The sequence below is a fragment of the Cygnus olor genome, chromosome 5 (genome assembly GCF_009769625.2).
Source record: "Cygnus olor isolate bCygOlo1 chromosome 5, bCygOlo1.pri.v2, whole genome shotgun sequence".
Lineage (NCBI taxonomy): Eukaryota > Metazoa > Chordata > Aves > Anseriformes > Anatidae > Cygnus > Cygnus olor.
Window position 1 is genome coordinate 55,414,920 of NC_049173.1, and position 17,459 is coordinate 55,432,378.

A 17,459-nucleotide genomic window follows, 5' to 3' on the forward strand; every position below is an offset into this window, starting at 1 on the left:
TACTGAGCCCAAGCCCCCCCTGAGCATCCGGGTGACTCCTCCCTTTGAAGCTGGGAGTTTTCCACTTGGCATCAGTGGGAACAGGCACCTCCTGCAGTGTACAAGCTTCTGTTGTAAAGCTTTGTTGTGTTTCTTGCTCCCCATCACCCCCCCCCCCCCCCCTTTCTTTTTCTTTTTGTATTTTGTAACCCATAAGGCAGCAAAGACTCTCAAGAGTGCAACAAGCATAAAACCGAATCTCAGAGGTTAAATGCTCATTGTTTCTATGACGAAAGACCATCTACAGATGGCATACAGACCTGCCTCTGCTTCTGTCTCCCCACTTTGGCTCATTGTGCATAATGATATTGAAATTTTAGAGCCTGTTCTTGGGAGTAGGGAAAATAACCAAGCCAAGATGTGTGGGAGGAGAGTGGGCTTTATGCTTGTGTGTCATGGTTTTTCTTGGTCTGTGGAGGTCTCCACAGATATTCATCATGCTGTTTAGAAAATGAAGTGGCACAGCCTTAAAATGTGGCATCTAGAGAATAATTTAGTAAATGCTGATGATTTGGAAACCTCACATACTACACTTTATCTCAAGTCTTTCTCTTAAGGCAATCTGCTGACAAGTTGAGGGAGCAGGGCTCTGTGCAGTATTGGTTACAGTCATCTTCTTATGAAAATAAGGGAAGTTATTTAGGTTTACTTCACTGTAATTAATTATGAAGCCAGGAAAAAATGTTCCTTTTTTTATAATAGCATTGCCCACACATTTAAAAGTCACGGTCCTCTGTGTTAGCCTTTTGTTCTCTGATGCCGGTAGTGCTTTTAATGCTTTTTGATGTCTTGTGAGTACCAGCTTTCAGATGGGATATTCTGCTTTTCTAGCTTTATGCCATCCTAATTGTTTCAAAATGTAGTCATTAAAAGAAAAGTAAACATTATTGCTGGTGTTATTGCTAATGGCAAGAAATGCAAAAAAGGGGGACACATGTGGTGGTTCTATTTAAATAAAAGCTTATTTTCAGAAACAAAGGCTTATGGAGCAAAAGGGAGCTGTTAGTACCCCAAGCACGTTTGCTGTTACGGATGAACCCACAGCGATGGATGCTATCAAAGTTGTCATATTTTATTCATGAGTTGTGGTATGCTTGGATGAAATAAGAAAAGCAATGCTCCAAATCATAATTATGGTGTAAAAAGATAAAACAGTTATTATTGTGATATTTTTGAAAATTCTTAAATCTCTCAAATAATTCACATAAAACTTGTGGAGAATGACTAAGTATGTTAGCTGTGGCTACGATTCTTTGTTGGGGGGTTGTGTGGAACACTTCACAGAGGTGGAATTTATACAGATTTGGGGAGAAAATATAAATGTGTGCTTATGTGTGTTCCAAGAAACAAAGACAGCTAGAGTGTTGAATATAAACATAATTGTAAAGAGGCTGACAGCTGAAATTATACTTCAGTAGAGAGGGGCTTTGACAAATGTATTATGCCCCATGTTGTTATCACGCAGTTAATAAATAAAGCAGACACCCAGGATTTAATTTTCTTTAGCAATACCGCGGAAGTGATTTTTCTGAGGTAAAGAAAACAGAAGGGAAAATTAATTCATGAAACACATTTGGTTAGTGTTTGTACAAATTGCAGAGAGAGAATAAGGAAAAAAACCATAAGATTTGAGTAATAAATGAGCTAAATGTTTTAAAAGTAATTAAACAACTGTTTAGAGTGTCACATCACTGGAATTTTTGAACCATGAGCGCACATCAGCATATGCTTACTTTGAACTTTACGGATAATTTCATTGCCTCGAGTTGGGTTATTCTTGTGATATGGACTGGAAATTGGGAGCTCTGGGTAGGCGTAGGCAGGTCTGTTAGCTGCCATAAGCAGCATTAGGCATTGTAATCTCTCTCTGCACATGAAGAAACTGAGTCAGAGGTTGCTGAAACTTCCCTGTTGACGAACTACTGAATTCTGGTGTTTTGAAGTGTGTCTTTGAGAACACAAGTCTTCAGCAGGGAGGCAAATTCTGCTTTCTTTGTGGCCCTGCTGAGCTAGACTGGGATTCTCAGCACAGCCAAAATAATTTGGGCATTTTGGCCTCTTCTGCTTCTCTGGGATCTGGTACTTAAAATTCCTTTGAACGTCTAGGTTCTGGGTTACCTGTGACTCTATCTCTCACATTCCTGTTAAACTTTGGAAACTTAAAGCAGGTGTACTTGATACTATTTATTTTTAACACCTTGTCACAAAGTATGAGCAGCGTTAATTATCACCTCAAAGAAAGAAGAGTACTAAATGAGAAACCAGAATTATTACATATAGCTTAAAAATACGAATAGATCGTTCTCTGTACAGTCTATCGACAAAGCTGAAATTTGTTTCCAGATTATAAAGCGCTAAGGGTTATAGTGGGAGTAAGGTGGTCCAAGCTGCAGTTATTTGTAAAACTTACCTTCTGTGTCTGATTTTTGGTTCTAGATGCTCCTCACCTTCTGGTACTGTCTTCACTTAGATGTGAACTTGTTCTAAATATGGCTGAAGAATATGTTTGTCAAGTTCAGTATGTGTTTGCATTTTTCAAAAATAATTTCCGATTTGTTGGGACTGTGATTTTGAGCTTATCTGAAAGTGTTTTGTGGAAGGGGAGTAAAAATTGCTTGGGTTTGCTTTTGCGCGAAGTCAGAACAGGAACAGTATTTTTAGGTGGCTCATTATCTTGTGTGGCATTAGCATTTAACATACTCTAAAATAAATCCCTGAAATGGACAGTGCTTCTGCAAAACGGCCAGCGTTTCAGTAATGAGTCTTAGGAATTACTGCTCCTTCATGCTAACGTTGCAGACATTGCTACTGGCTCTGTTCAGACTTCTCCTCATGACTGGATTGCTACTGTAATCCTTACTTTTTTTGTTTAACTGTGGTTATTTTCAAAGTTTGAAAATAGCAACCTTTACCTTCATAGTCACAGTGATGTGACGTGCTAGCTAATATAGATAAACAGTGGAAAAGAAGTTATAATCAGTGACTCCTGCACTAATTAACTAACAAGGCATGTAATTTGATTAACTCACATGATTTAAGAGCAGATGATGTGCTGTTAGCAGTAGCGTAACTTCTGGAGCATTTCTACCAGCACCAGAATAAGCAGTTAATTTAAGGGATCATCCACTTGTAAATAGTCTTGATTTCAGCACGAGTCCCTCGAGGAAACAGCTGAGCCAACTTGAGAAGGCAAGCCTGAGCCTAGTAGCTGCTTAAAATGAACCAAGGGAAAGGGGCTGCCCGAGCAACAGGTGATGTGTAGCGCTCCTCATGTTGAGCAGCGTGGCTGTTCGTGTCAGGAAGCCTGGGGCAAAGCCAGTTGGCTCACTCAGGTTGTCTGCTTTTGCTCTGTACGAGCCACGTGGTCTGAAGTCGGTGTCAGTTCCTGTGTGATACACGTGCCCGGGCCTGCTGCTCATGCGTCTGTTGCCACAGAGACAACTCCAACGCTTGCCTTGGTTGTTTGGTCTGTCTGGGTGGAAAGACAAGGGCCCGGGAGACAGGAAGCCCATAGGCAGCAGAAGAGGGCAGCCCCTGCAGCGTAGGCTTTGCTCTGTGCTCTCTGCTCTACCGCTCTCTGCTGCCTTGCTTTCTCTGTCCCCTAGAGGACCTTGTTTTGGCTGGGACTTGAGGAAGCAGGTGGCTGCCTTCTCTCATGGCACGTATTCATTTCCAAGTCTTGTGCAGTATCTGGTGCTGTGCTTGCTGCGGAATGCTCAGTTTCCTTGGTTCAGTTAGAAATGCTGATAAAACAAACAAGAGACTTAGACTTTGACAACTACCTTATGAACTGCAGCGTGGTCATTCTAGCCAGTGCTCAAGTTGGGCCAGCTTTCAGGAAGTGAAGAGTCTGACATTAAGCTCCTAAATCAACTAAATTATTGCTGGGGAAGAAATGGTGAATTGATAAGCAGTCCCTGATTTTGGTAGCCACTCAAAAATCTGACTTTTAGAACTGGGTTTGCAATAGCTTTGCAAAAAGAATGGAATATCTATATAATTTCAAATGCTAGATGAATGTTGTTAGGTGAGGCCTAGTCATAAAGTAGTTTACAAATGTACATCACCATGACAGCAATATATGAACACTTACTGCTAGGGTAGTTTTGCATCATGCAGAAGGAGAGTTTACTTTTGAATTATATTGTTTTCCCACCTTCTTTAGCAGAACTGCTTTTGCTGTATAGTCATGGGAACTTACCTTTGTAACATTAGCTATTCACCCTGGTAATTGCTCCATCCTCTAATTTAATGAAAACCCATTAAACCGAAACAATAATTAAAATGAGACATCATCTCTGTAGGAGGTTTGCATTTTAAAATCACCGAGCATTTCACTGCAGATGGATCTTATTCTTGAGAAACAGTGTTTGAAGCAACGTGTAAAAAGTGATTTATAATGAATAATCATAATTTAGAAAGCTGTGCTGTTGAACATAATTTCTTACTGTTTATTACTGACTCTGAGTGGAGCTAGCAAGGCAGAAGCAAGTAGAGCATTTAGAATGACTTTTCGTGCTGGTGGGAACACCTAGAAGCGAAGAGGTACTGGTGAGAAAACGTCCTGCCTTCTTTGAGCCTCTCTGGTAGCATAGTTTTGAAGAGCAGGGAGGGGATTTTTGACCCCTCCCTGGGTTACTGGCAGGGGTCCCTGGGGAGCAGCATGATGCCTGCTCAGCACCTGCACACAAGCGTGCGTTTGTTTTCCTCCCCTGCCTTGGAAGCAGTGCGGGCGATCAGCAGGCATGCTGTCGGCTCTGCGCTCAGGTGACAACCAAGCACGCTGCTGCGCGGCCATGGGCTCTGCGGCACCGTGGGGCTGTCTCGGGCCCTAACGGTGACAGCCGAATCGAGCTTCCGAGGTGCTCTGAGGGATTCGTGCCTCTCTGCCTGTTCCCGTGACAGGAGTATATTGCCAAGTCTTGCCTTCTGTTGGCATGTGAGGAGAAATGGTGTGAATCTTCCTCCTGCAGCTTCAAAAAAAAAAAAAAAAAAAAAGCTGTTGTCTAGTGAGAACTGCATTTTGCCCTTGCTAGGCAGGGAAGGACAACTACCTGAAGGGTCTTCCTGCTTGGCAGTGAAATGACTTCTTCCTGAGGAGGATCCCCGTGGCTGCTGTTAGCATCCTTCAGTAGACTTCTGGATCAGTTTGTGGCCTGTCTGGGCCGAGGAAAGGTTTTAGAGGAGCAGGAAGCAATGGGCATCAGGAGCTCTGTCACCAGTAGTGTGTGGGGGTGGTTTGTTTGTTTTGTTTTTGTTTTTGACCATTTGTTAGAAAGAAGAATTGTGTGGACCGATGTGCAGAAAGGAGTCTGTGCACTGGATCCTGCTTGGACATGGAAGCTTTGATGAAGCTCCTGCCTTCATTGAGAAAGGGTCACAAAACCTGTCTTGTGTTTCCATCCTGGGCAACTTCTGGAAATGGCCTACGCTTGTTTTGGATCCCATTTCTACTCTGTTCCATTTTTGGAAAGCTGGTGTCTTAAAAATTGAGCACTGTGTTTTTTCTTTTTTTTTTCCCCTTTATGGGGAGATTTAAGTCTTATTGGATCTTGCCAATAGCAAGGTAAAATCCAATATGCTGCAATATTCAGTTCTCTAATGGCTGTCACTGAGATCTGGATTCTCTGTTGTAGGGTTAATTTCTACTTGCTTGGCTGGTGTGACTGTGCAAAGGCTATTCTGAAAGTGTATTTAAACACCTAACTTTGAAATGATTGAAGTTAGCAATAAAGCACTGTGTTTTGCGTTCCCTACCAAAGTAAGGAAGTAAAAGGAAAAAGTATTCAAGCAGGCTAGTTAATGCTGAAACATATCTATTGTTTCAGAAAATATGATCTGGTTTAGAACTGAATTTCAGTATTTTCCTCTAAAGGAAACCTTTAATAAAGAATAATGATTTCTCGGCTGGATTGGGATTCAGCTTGCAAGAACAGATGTATATTTTTCTTTGCTTAAAACTCTAGCCCAAATGGTCACATAATTCCCTTCCCCTTCATACCATGGATTATTGACAGTGACATCCAAGTAAGCTTGGCAAGAACTTTGCCTACTTTCTTTGCATCATTTTTTTTTTTTTCTTTCTCTGACTGCTTTTGTCAGCTTCTTTGGGGTGTTTGTTTTCTTGCCCTGTTTCCAGTGGAGCTGGAGCCAGCATCTCCCTCTCTCTTACTTGGGCCCTCTAACTCAATCGAAGCTACAAGTGACAGAAGTCTGAGGATTTAATTCTTAGTTCCCTGAGCTACTGATATGTAGAACAGTGGAAACCCCCAGAAAGATGCAAACTGAGGGCAAAAATCAGCTTGCAAGAGCTGATCTCAATCCCGAGTAGTGAAATAACGGGAACTGGAGTAACCCATGTCTGATTCAGGCAGGTGGCTGAGCGTGGGAGCTTGCTGCCATGCAGCAGGGGCTGGCAGCTGCCTCCGCTGATCCCAGCCACAGTCCCGGTGCCGGATCCTGTCCTGGCTCCTTCTGGCCTGGGTAGGGCTAGGCTGGGGCTGAGCCAGCTTGTGGGGTACCGGGCAGCCGGGGAGGCACGGCTGTGTCCCTGGGGATGGCACCCGCAGGGAGGTGCTGGGCATAGCTGGGTTGGCTCTCCTGGCACACTGTGCACGCTTTGTGTTTGGTGCTTCTTCCCTGGACCTGTGGTTTACATGGCAGGGAGGAGGTATGAAATCAAACAGTGGATATGCGCTCTCTTTGTCATAGGGGTGTCTTCTGCTTCTCTGTTTTGCTGAAGGTAGAAAGTTTACTTGATGCTCTGGATGATTTCTATCTGTTGAACTTTAAAATAACTGTGTAAGCCTAGTTTTTTTTTGCTTGTTTTCTTTTAGAAGCATTCTACTATGTTTAAAAAAACCCTCCAGACAGTCAGTATTTCAGATTAAGAAAATATAATCACATAGAAGGGCATATGAAAGTCGTATCTACTTTTATTTATTTATATTATTTATTGCTGAGATTGTATTATCATTCAAGCATGAAGCGGTGTTTCACCGAAGATTACTGTATAAACCTATATTGTTCTATATTATGTAGGAAATACGGCATTTCATTACAAGCAGACAGTTATTTTTATAGACAGTATAAAATGTATTTTCCCCCTCAGGCACCTGCAGTGAGGAGGTGTATCCTTTCTCAGGTTGGTAGTGTTGTTGTTTTCTTTTTTAAAGCATGAAAATCAACTTGCAAATAGAAAGCTCTTACTCCAAGTGGATCATAACTTCCAATTCATGAGTGTGGTACTTTCTGCAGAAATCAAGCAGAACACAGCCCAGTGACATACCAGGAGGTGGTGCAGTACTGCCGGAGAGGTGCCAGGGCGCTGTCCCATGGGGCAGGGGACTGGGGCCGATGTGGAGCCACCTGGGCCCTGTCTTCGATGAAGCCTCATGCAGCTCCAGACTGCGAAGAGTGCGCTTGGCACCCCAGCAGCCCGTCACCTCCATAAAGCCCCATGGAAGCAGATTTCTACATCCTCGCAAACCTCCGTGGGCTCCTCTGCTCACAAATCCAAGCGCCAGCTATTGCGTTGCATCTGCCACATCACTGCAGAACTGCTGGGGAACCCCCCCTTGTTGCAGTTACTGAGGTTTCCTTATGTTGAAGTAATCTCTGCTGGGGTTTCTGTCCCTGCGAGTGTGGTTTTTTGGCTGTCCAGCGAGGGGATGTTCCTGTGCACTGGGACCTCCTTAGCCTGGCAATGAGTAGAGCTACTCCAAATGAGTAGCACTGGATTTAGAAACGTGTTAATTTTAAAAAGCCCAGTTAAATAACCACCTTCTTATGGATTATATTAGAATAGTGTTGCAAATCAGGACCTAAGTAATGTTTGCTGTTTAGTGGTTTGAACCCAAGATTCTGGAACTTGACGATTGCAGATCTATGGCATATACTGATTTTAACCAACAGAGAGCTAATGGAAGGTGTATTTATGCTGTGTTCAGGACTGTGAACTGGTCTAGAATATAACATGGTATTTCAAAGTATGTTTCTAACTGGAGTAGTCAGTGCTTTGGTTATTCAGTGGTGATTCTGACTAAGGAGCCCTAGGTTTTTTGTAGAAGGTTGGGTGGATAGATGAGGGGATGTGGCTTTATAACTTGGTCCCTCTGTGATGAGAAAATACTGGATTTTTTCCAAGGCTTGACTGATTTTTTTACATGTATGTTTCACTGACAGCACTGCCTATGTTTTCATGTGAAAATTTTTTTGAGAACTTCAAATAAGCAATATTTTATTTCTTATGATTGTAACACTTAAATAAAATAAAAAAAGGAAAAAAAAAACACAAGATTTTGTAAGATATAAAGGTTCTTAACATTCAAAACAAGAATAACTCTCCTCAGCTCTCAGTATTTGGAAATTCTGTCTCTGAGTCTCAGTTGCATCTTGGTACTTGGTTGTCTGTCTGTGTAGATAGCCGACTGTCTGTGTGTTTTAAATTGGAGTCATTTACAGCCAAAAGTGAGTTAAGTTAGTGGGGTAGAGAGTACGCTTACCCGTTCAGTGTAAGAGGGGAGAACTTCCTGATTTATGAGACACAGTTCTGTGTATCCTGTCAGCTGTTCCAAAGAGGACTAGGGAGTATTTATGACCACTAATAAGATCTGCTAGGTAAGGATAGGTGAGGATAATGATACAGTTAATGAAATCTTGTAGGTGAATGCAAAATCTACTCTTCTGTGTTGGATACTTTCTCCTTCTGTTCCCCTTTATGTTGGCTGTGGAAACTATTTCTGTTCTCTGAAGCTTTGTCCTCTTATGATACAAGTGGCATTGGAGAGACGAATAGCTTGATGCTGTAAAGTGGACCTTATATTTATTTATCAGGTGAATTTGAGCCTCTGGCAAAGATTTTTAAATGATGACTGGTGATTTTTGATGTCTAATTTGCAGTACTTTTCAGAGGTGAGCTTCTCAAAGCACAAGTGCGTTATGCATTCTGAGTGTGTAGGCTCATTTGAAGGGCTGTAAGCTGTGCGGAAGAAATGGAGACACCCAATTACAAAACATACTTGAATACTTTTTCCTTGGAGTTTGGTTTCAGTCCATGGCATTCCCCCAGTAGTCTGTATTTCTGAGTTTCAGGCAGTTTTCAAGCCAGTCTCTTCTCTTTCAGTCTGCAAAGCCTCATTTAATGATACTTTTTTTTTTTTTTTTTCCTCCCCTGCAGTGGAATTCTGAATTGTAAATCTTGTCACTCCTTTGTGTGTTATGGCATTCATGCTGGGCCAGATTCTCAGGATTCAGTAGAGTTATATGGTTTTCTACCAGCTGAGAATGTGTGTTGGCATTTCTGGCTTCAAAGTAAACCTTTCTGAAGGAAGCGCACTGGGCTTCTAATTGATTGTGACATCCAGAAACTGCGAGTGGCACAGGTCTTGCAAACATGTGACAAAGGCCCAGCATGCAAAACAAGGCAAGGGGTGGGAAGGTTGAAATGCTGTGATTTCTCCTTTTTGTCATTAATCATAAGTGGTGGTGATGGTACATTGCAAATAAAAGGATGAAATAAAAATGAATGTGTTGGGAGACAGTGCATTTGAATCTTAGAAGATCAAATATGAGAAGGCATGCTGCCGCTTGGACATCAGAAGGGTTAGTGAGGCTGAAATATTTCTGGATCTGCCTGGTCAGACTGTAGTTGAATAAATATTGCATGAGCTGTCACGCTTTGCTTGTTTAAACTGAGAAATCCCTGAAACGGTAGCAGATTGCAAGCGTGTCTTGTATTTATTTCTTGGGCAGAAGCTCAGCCATATAGCATTATTAGCAATAATACATCTCTGCCTTACACAGTGCAAGGACAAGTTTCCTCTGATGTACGATGGAAAGATGGTAACGGATTTGGTGGTAAAAACTGAAACTGGAGCTTGGTGAATTGTGTTGGGAGAGGCAGTGCCTGAGATTTCTCAGAGTTTAGGAGCACATTTATTTGACTGCAGCACACCTTCTTTACAACAACTTAATCTGCTCACAGCAGACACAAATGGTTCAGCATCCCATTAAAAATTGTCAGAAAATCAGTAGCTGACCAGTTGTGAACTTGTCAAAGTGACAAGTGGGAATGCTGACGGAGGCAACATTGGGGTTTTTGCACTAAACAACTGCAATGGTCATGTGTGGTAGGTGACTCTCAAAAATGAAAAATCTCGACGGCAAAATGAAAAATGTAATCTGAATCTTTCTGACTTAGCACTTCTACTGGACTGTTGTTTCCACTCTCCTCCCCTTTTATTTATTTATTTTTTTTGAATAAAATTCTTAGATATAGAAAGAGAAATCCATGCAGCGCCCCATGTGAGTGAGAAGTTAATTCAGCTCTTTCGGAATAAAAGTGAGTTCACGTTTCTGGCCACCCTGCAACAGAAGGCATCGACTTCTGGAGTTATACTGTCCATCCGTGAGTTAGAGCACAGGTAAGAGGAAATTATTTCTATCTAGTAGTTGCAGTCTAAACGGTACTGAATGCTCAGTACTCCGTTGGTGGCTGTGTTGAAATGGTAGGTTTATAATCTGACATGTAAGTTAAAGCCTCTTGACGTAATTTGTGACTTGCTAGTTTTTTCTTATTTATTTATTTTTTTTTAGCAGGAGGAATGCATTATTTATGTATTCTGGTCTGTAAAATAAATTAAGAAACAAGATCAAAACCACGTTGCATAGACAACATACATTTTGGAAATTGCAAACCTCGTAATGCAATTTCTCCTATTTATCATGTGCACTCTGGAGTTTGCTTTTTCATAAAAGTTAAACTTGCATTCTCATGTTTTTCTGTGTTTTTAAAAATGTTTTAAAATATGTTTGCTTTTTTTGAAATTCAGCTCTTATGCTATATTTCAAACCTGTGCTTCCATATGGCGATGTGTATGTTTGCTTCCTGGCATGAAAACAATATATTCTTTTTTTTTTTTTTTATTGTCAGTGTTGGAGAAAAAGAAGAGGTCATTTTCATTAGCTGTTATAGTGGCAGACATCAGTTTGTTTAAAAACAACAACAACAAAAACCACACCAAAATTATACCTTCTATTATAGGTCATAATGATTTCTCTGATGTTTTAATGTTTCAAACTGCGTGTTGTGTCAAATAGTCTCCTGCTATCTTGAACTTCTAACTTTGGAAAGATCAGTTTGCCATATTAACGGATTTTTTTTTTCCATTTTTCATTTAAGAAAGAGTACACTGAGGATAGCCATTGATACAGTGTCACGTTTGGGGACACATACATGTACTTGTCAATCCAAGGTCATTCTAGACAGGCAATATTATACAATGGAAGGCACATAGTTTTTAAATATGGCCTCTACTGAGTTTAGCTGCTTAACTTCTCTCTATTGGCGGTCAGAGACAGCGGCTGGTAGAGAGATGCATTGTGCAGGAGTAATCTTGATTGAATAAAATGCACTGCTGATGTCCTTGGCCCTGAGGTTATCTCTAGTATTTCATATTAATAGACATCCATTTAAAACTATGTATAGTTGAAGGATTGGATGCTAGTCTCACTTAAATCTTTGTACTTGTATGCAGGAGCCAAAGTAGTTTTAAAGTCTGTGTAGTTCTGTGTAATCGCCAGAACAGACATGGCCAGCATTGCTAATGACTGCTCCTACATTCTGAAAGTCAGATGGATTACTGCAATTATCCGTCTTTTCCAGGCTTACTGTGCATCACTTAAAACAGACTCATTGTTTCTTTCCCCAGTGTCTTAAGTTGCTACTTGAACCTTGATAAGGATAGTGCTTCCAGACGCGTGGGTCTGAAATGACAGAAATTAATAAAGTGGAAGAAAATGGAGGAAAAAGCTTTTTAAGGCTGGAAAAGAAGAGTGGAGAACAAAGATTGGGGGCACCGCTGAAAAGTACCCTGGTTACATTATAATCAGTGTAATGGCAGAACATTCAGCTTGTTGTTGTTTTTATATTTTTGGGTGCACCAGCTGCTCAGGTCACCCTAGACTTCAGCCTCACATGTGTGCTGAAATGTGCCCAGGCCACTGACGCACTGGTAAACATTTTTAAAAATTGTTGCTCTATTTAAATTACTGTTGCTCAATCAAAATTACCGATTTTGATAATTATTTTGATAATCTGTTCATGTTCTTTTTTAAGCTTTTTTCATCCTTCTATGTGTCTGTGAAAATAGACAGTACAAAGAGATTAGTTTAAAAAAAAAAAAAAAGATTGTTACATTTCAGTGTGATTAAGACCTGTGAAAACAAGTATAAGGGTATCTTATTACCTAGCCAGTATAGTTTTTGACCATGGAAATGCGATAACTTTCCTCTGATGTACAAAATAGGAAATATTTTAGTTATGGCATAGGGATTTTCAACTTATTAGTATACCCCAAATTGCACAATTAAAAGTTTGAGACTACAGGACATGCAGGAGGTCAACAAGACCTGAATAAAAGCAGCAGCTGTGTTAGTTGTTGGTACAGGAGTTCGTATCTTATGCAAGACCTTTTTTTTTTTTTTTGCACACAGGTTTAGTAGTTGGCATAAATATTTCATGGACTAAAACCTATTTTATATATAAATATATATAAAATCTAAGTTACATATGCCAGCGTAATTAGTTCAGAACGCTGTTTTACATGATGTTCAGAGTGGAGATAATCACCATAAGGTACAAGAGAGAACTTTTTGCCTTTCTGTAGTGCATATTAGCAGGAGTTTGTTCTTCATAAATAGCATGGAACTTTGAAACCAAGATATCTACGGTGTTTTAGAAATACGTAGGTAAATGGATCTTAAATCTTGACAAATAACAAACAGAAATTGAATGTAAAAGGTATTAAAATAAGATGAAAACACCTTTCCTTGAAGTCAGTCATTCAGATAAGCTGTTTTGTTATACTAAGTGGGTATCTCTCAACATTTAGAGATTAGTTGTTAATTTATATGATCCTTTGGACAGGATTTATATTGCATAGAAGATGATAAATGCGTCTTTGTTAATATTTTATCTTGTTGAATCAGCTTGATGATAAAGATTTTGTTTTCATGATCCAAATGTATTAATATACAGCTTGGGAAATGGAAAGCTTAATTAACACAGATTAAGTCTAATTGAACAGTCTGTTAGTATGTGCAGACTGTACTAGTTATCTGGAATACAAAGGGAAATCTGCAGATTATATTTTTTTTTCTAAATTTCAGAGGACAAAATGTAATACAAGATGTAGAAACATGTTACTTGGGGATGCAGGAACTATTATCTTTGTTGGATAACTATGCTAGCTTTTTCTTTCTTGAAGATCTCGGTGAGATGTTTTGATCACAGCTTTTGATTCCTTCAACCACCAAGAAGCTTGGAAAAGGCCATTGAGATAATTGAAAACCCATCCATAAAGAGTCCTTATTTGAACAGTGATTTAGTATAGTTTCACCCAAAGTTGTATGGTTGCTCCTTACATGCTTTGGTCTTGCATGGTCCAAAGCCCCATAACATAAATTAAATGGGAGTCAGCATTGCCTCTGTGCTGTTTACTCCCTGGACTTGAGGCGTAGTCATAGCTCCATCCTACTGCTGTCCGAGATGGGTGTCTGGAGAGATCTGTCAGGGATGCTCAGTTACCCAGGCTAGTGTCCTTCTGGCTGTCACCAAAGGAGCTGACTATGATTTCCTGACCTCTCGGGGGCACAATTTAAAAAGAATTGGCTGCTGTAATATTTTTTTCTTGCTGCTGTGAAAATTTTGGCCACAAATACTAGTAATAAAATAATTAAAAAAAAAAAAAAAGCTATAAACTTTTCATTTAATATTGGATGACTGAGTGGGCAAATAAAGCATTTGTTTACTTAGCAGACACCAAGAATGTACAAAATGAAGAGTTTTGGTGCTTGGAAAGAGTGGGTAAGGCACCCAATGAAAACAGTGAGCATGGGTCTGTGTTACTGGCCATCCCACTGACTAGCTTATAACATTTTCAAATGATTTACTGCCTAAGTTTTCAATAATGATATTTTAATGGGTTTTGTTCTGTGTTAGAGAAACTATTATTCATGTCCTAGGCCTCTTTGGCCTTAAGGTATCAGGAAGGTTTGAATCCAGAACACTTTTTTTTTTTTTTTTTTTTTTTTTGCTATTGTACAGATCTGAACCTTCTCAAATCACATGGGTAGAACAAATACACATCCCCTGTGGTTCTGGTACTTGCCTGAAAGGAAGCAAGAGGAAATAGTCTTGACTGAAGGTTACCCATGAGGTGGCAGCTGGCAGCCAAGCTGTTACCTGGTTGTGATGTGGGAGGTAATAACTCTGAATCAGATTTTCTAACCTTTCATCAGACAAAATTCCCTTTTGACTTTTTGAAAGTAACCTGTCAGGTATTTGCTTGCTCTGTAACAAGCTGCCCTCCAAAGAAAGATGTTCTTCATAACCATTGGTTTTATTTTTGTGGAAAGCAGAGAAGTTGGACATTGTTTTGCATAGTGAGTGAAAATAAACTAGTAAGCGAGTAAGGAGCCATCGCCCAGGAGATACTCATGAGAAATAAAATAAAACTCTTATTGACCTTCTCCTCAAGGTCTTGTTATACACATTTTTCGAAGTCCCTGAGTCTTGAGTGGAACTTAGTTTCTTTCCCTCCCTTTTCTTCCCACAGAACCTATTGTTGCTTTTGTCAGTCAACTAAAGAAGCTGGAAGAAAAAAAAACAACTTTGTTGTACTGTTTTGTGTGTGTGTGTCCTGGGTCTCTCTTCTCTCTTTGCTTTATGTTTATCAGTACTAACTTTCTGTCCACATGTGGTGTTATTATTTCTGTAGGGTTTTCAGAATTGAGAGGTTCCTCCCCCTCATGACAGAACTAGAGAGCGAGTTATGAAAATGGATGTTTCTATGATTGTCTGACAGGGAGCACTAAAAACTTTTTATTATTTTTATGTTTTTATTCTTTTAATTTTTTAACATGAACCTAAGCTTAGGAACTGACCTTCAGAAACTTTGTCATGGCAGATATTTGGAAAGTTGCAAGCTAATTGTACTGCTATAGTGAAATGGATTTACTGAGTGGAGAATTTGGCCCTTCGGTATGTAACAGCCAGATGTATTGGTATAAATATTCTGAGGGATGCTGATAAATGTGTTAGGCTGGGAGTGAAATAGCAAGTCAGTTTTGGGTGGGGAGGGGAGACGGGTGAGACTTACTAATAAATTAATATTTCCCCCCAGTTACACTGTAAACAGCTTCTCAGACTGTAGAGGAGTAGATAGAAAGCTCTACATTCAAAAATAACAAATGGAAGGCTCCTGGGCCTTCCATGATGTTAGATTTGAAACATAAATGGGAAACAATCTAGTTAAACACTGAAACCTAATTAATAGAAAGAAACCTGTGCAAGTGACTTCTGACCCCAGTTGTAAGCCTGAAAGACTGGATGTACTCCATGCTACATTTTAGATGAATCTCTGCAAGATGTGTATTAGCATAGTGGATTCTGAGATGCCCAGTATTCAAAACAAAGGGAAGGAAAAACTCTGAAAATGCTTCCATTTTACTTTATCTTTTAGGGTAAAGGTCACATCTTCATCAATATTGATTTGTAGAATTGCTAAATTGGCAAGCTGATTAGAGAATGCAAAGATCCAGCTTTACTTCTGTCCCTCTGAACTAGGTAATGTGAAATATGAGAGGCACCTACACACTTTCCCTCGTGCCTCCCAGAGAGACACAAGCAGGTGAGTTTGTTTTCTTCCAGATATTTTTTTTTCCCAAAAGCATTTTAGAGATGCAAGCGGAAAGAGAATTGTGCCCTCCTGCTACTGTCCTCTGGGTTCAAGTATGCAAAAGAGAGAAGTGAAGCAGAAAAGTTATATTATATACATGTTCCACTGATTTAAGTGTTGTGAAGGAGTTACTGCTTGAGGAGCTACCTTCCGTCTTGTGGCTCCCTGCTGAGAGCAGGTGTTTTATGTACCATAGGATGGCAATTGTTGTCTCTCGGAAGCATTAACATGCTGCTGATAACCAGCTGTTGAAGCACATTGTTTGGACCTTGTTAGCAATTGAGGCAGAATGGCTGATAGTTGGAAACTCTTTAAAACTGGATTTGGACAGTGCAGAAATGTTGTGGTTAGCCACGAGCAGGATGTGTGGGTCCCCTTGGAGTCTTCTCCAACATGCCGAGTTATTTTGTTTGCTTGTTTTATGATCCTCTGATAGAGGCAAGGCACTGAAATGTTTCTAATTTAGGCTGAAGGCAACTTTCTGCAAACTGCATCCTCTGAATTTTGGCTGCTCGCTGAGAATGTAACTTTCCTAGTTAACAGGAGGCTTAGACGTTCACAGGACATTGTTCATGGAGGGTCACTTTCTTGGTTGGATGCTAGGCAGGCACTGCACTGTGGACAGGAGAGGGTCACAGTGCCTGCCTGAAGGACTCCCAGTTGTGGCAAGCTGCCAGTGCCTTGGTGGCACTGGGGAGAGTAGGAGGGAAGCTGGTGGGGCAGCAGAGGCTGGGGGTGCCCTGAGCAGAGCTGGGAGCAGCCATGTTGCTGGGCCTTAAGGGAGTGGAGTGGGAAAGGTTTTTGCTGGGAATCTAGCAGAAACGTATGGCACTTGCCATAACGCAAGAAATCACTGGAAAGCTGCTGAATTTCAGAGCAAGATCAGAGGGAAGAACCTGCCTTCTAAGCACATACCAATTAGGACAGGATAATTTGTTTTCAAATATTTTAGTTTGACTCTCAGGTGGCAGATTTCATTAGTTTAAAAGGCTATGCTATTCTCTTTTGTTTCATTAAAATCTGGTATTTAAGGATTGTGGGTCTGGGGATCCCCTGAGCTGAGTTCTTGCCGCAGCGGTGGGCGCTGGGGAGGGACTGAGCAGGGTTGTGCTCTGCTTTGCTTACAGCTCTGCTGGGGGCTTTCTGGTCACGCTGGCACCTCCAGGCTTCTGCATACCCACAGTGACCCTTCAGCTAATGCTGCCTTGGAGTCCTGTGGTTAGCCTCAGAAAAATTGGCAGTTCCTATTTAGAAAGCCCTTAGATACAAATACTTCGTGGACTGCAGATGGTCCGCTGGAGCACTGGGGAAAATAACCCTCAGTCCAGGCATTTTAGGTGATGAGCCCTTCAAGGACCACTTGAGTAACCCACAGAGTGCAACTGTGGATTGCATTCTTTGCTACAGACACAGTGATTGTGAGAGTGCTAAGTGACCTGGTTCTGGAGCAGTGATACCTGAAGAAGTAATTCTTTGTTGTTGTTCTTGTCGGGTTTCTTTGCTATCGGATTAGCTCCTCGGGTTGACCTGCCTTAGTGCAACCGAGTGGCTAAATCTGGTGCAAAGTATAAGGTAGGAGTAAGCATGCAAGAGAGTGAGGCCATCCCTTGCGGGGTGGTTACACTAGGCTGCAACCTTTACTGCAAGATCAACACCTGCTTTTTGTGAGGGGACGAAATC

At 40.8% G+C, this 17,459-nt stretch overlaps 1 protein-coding gene across 4 annotated transcripts in view; it reads left to right on the forward strand.

The window, feature by feature from the left end:
* The window catches only part of NELL1 (neural EGFL like 1), a 296,982-nt gene that overhangs the window by 14,452 nt on the left and 265,071 nt on the right, over window positions 1-17,459 (forward strand). For all 4 annotated transcript variants that reach the window (XM_040559538.1, XM_040559541.1, XM_040559537.1 and 1 more), the window contains exon 3: window positions 10,313-10,463. In XM_040559538.1, coding sequence (XP_040415472.1) covers window positions 10,313-10,463 — 151 coding nt within the window. The remainder of the gene's footprint in view (window positions 1-10,312; window positions 10,464-17,459) is intronic.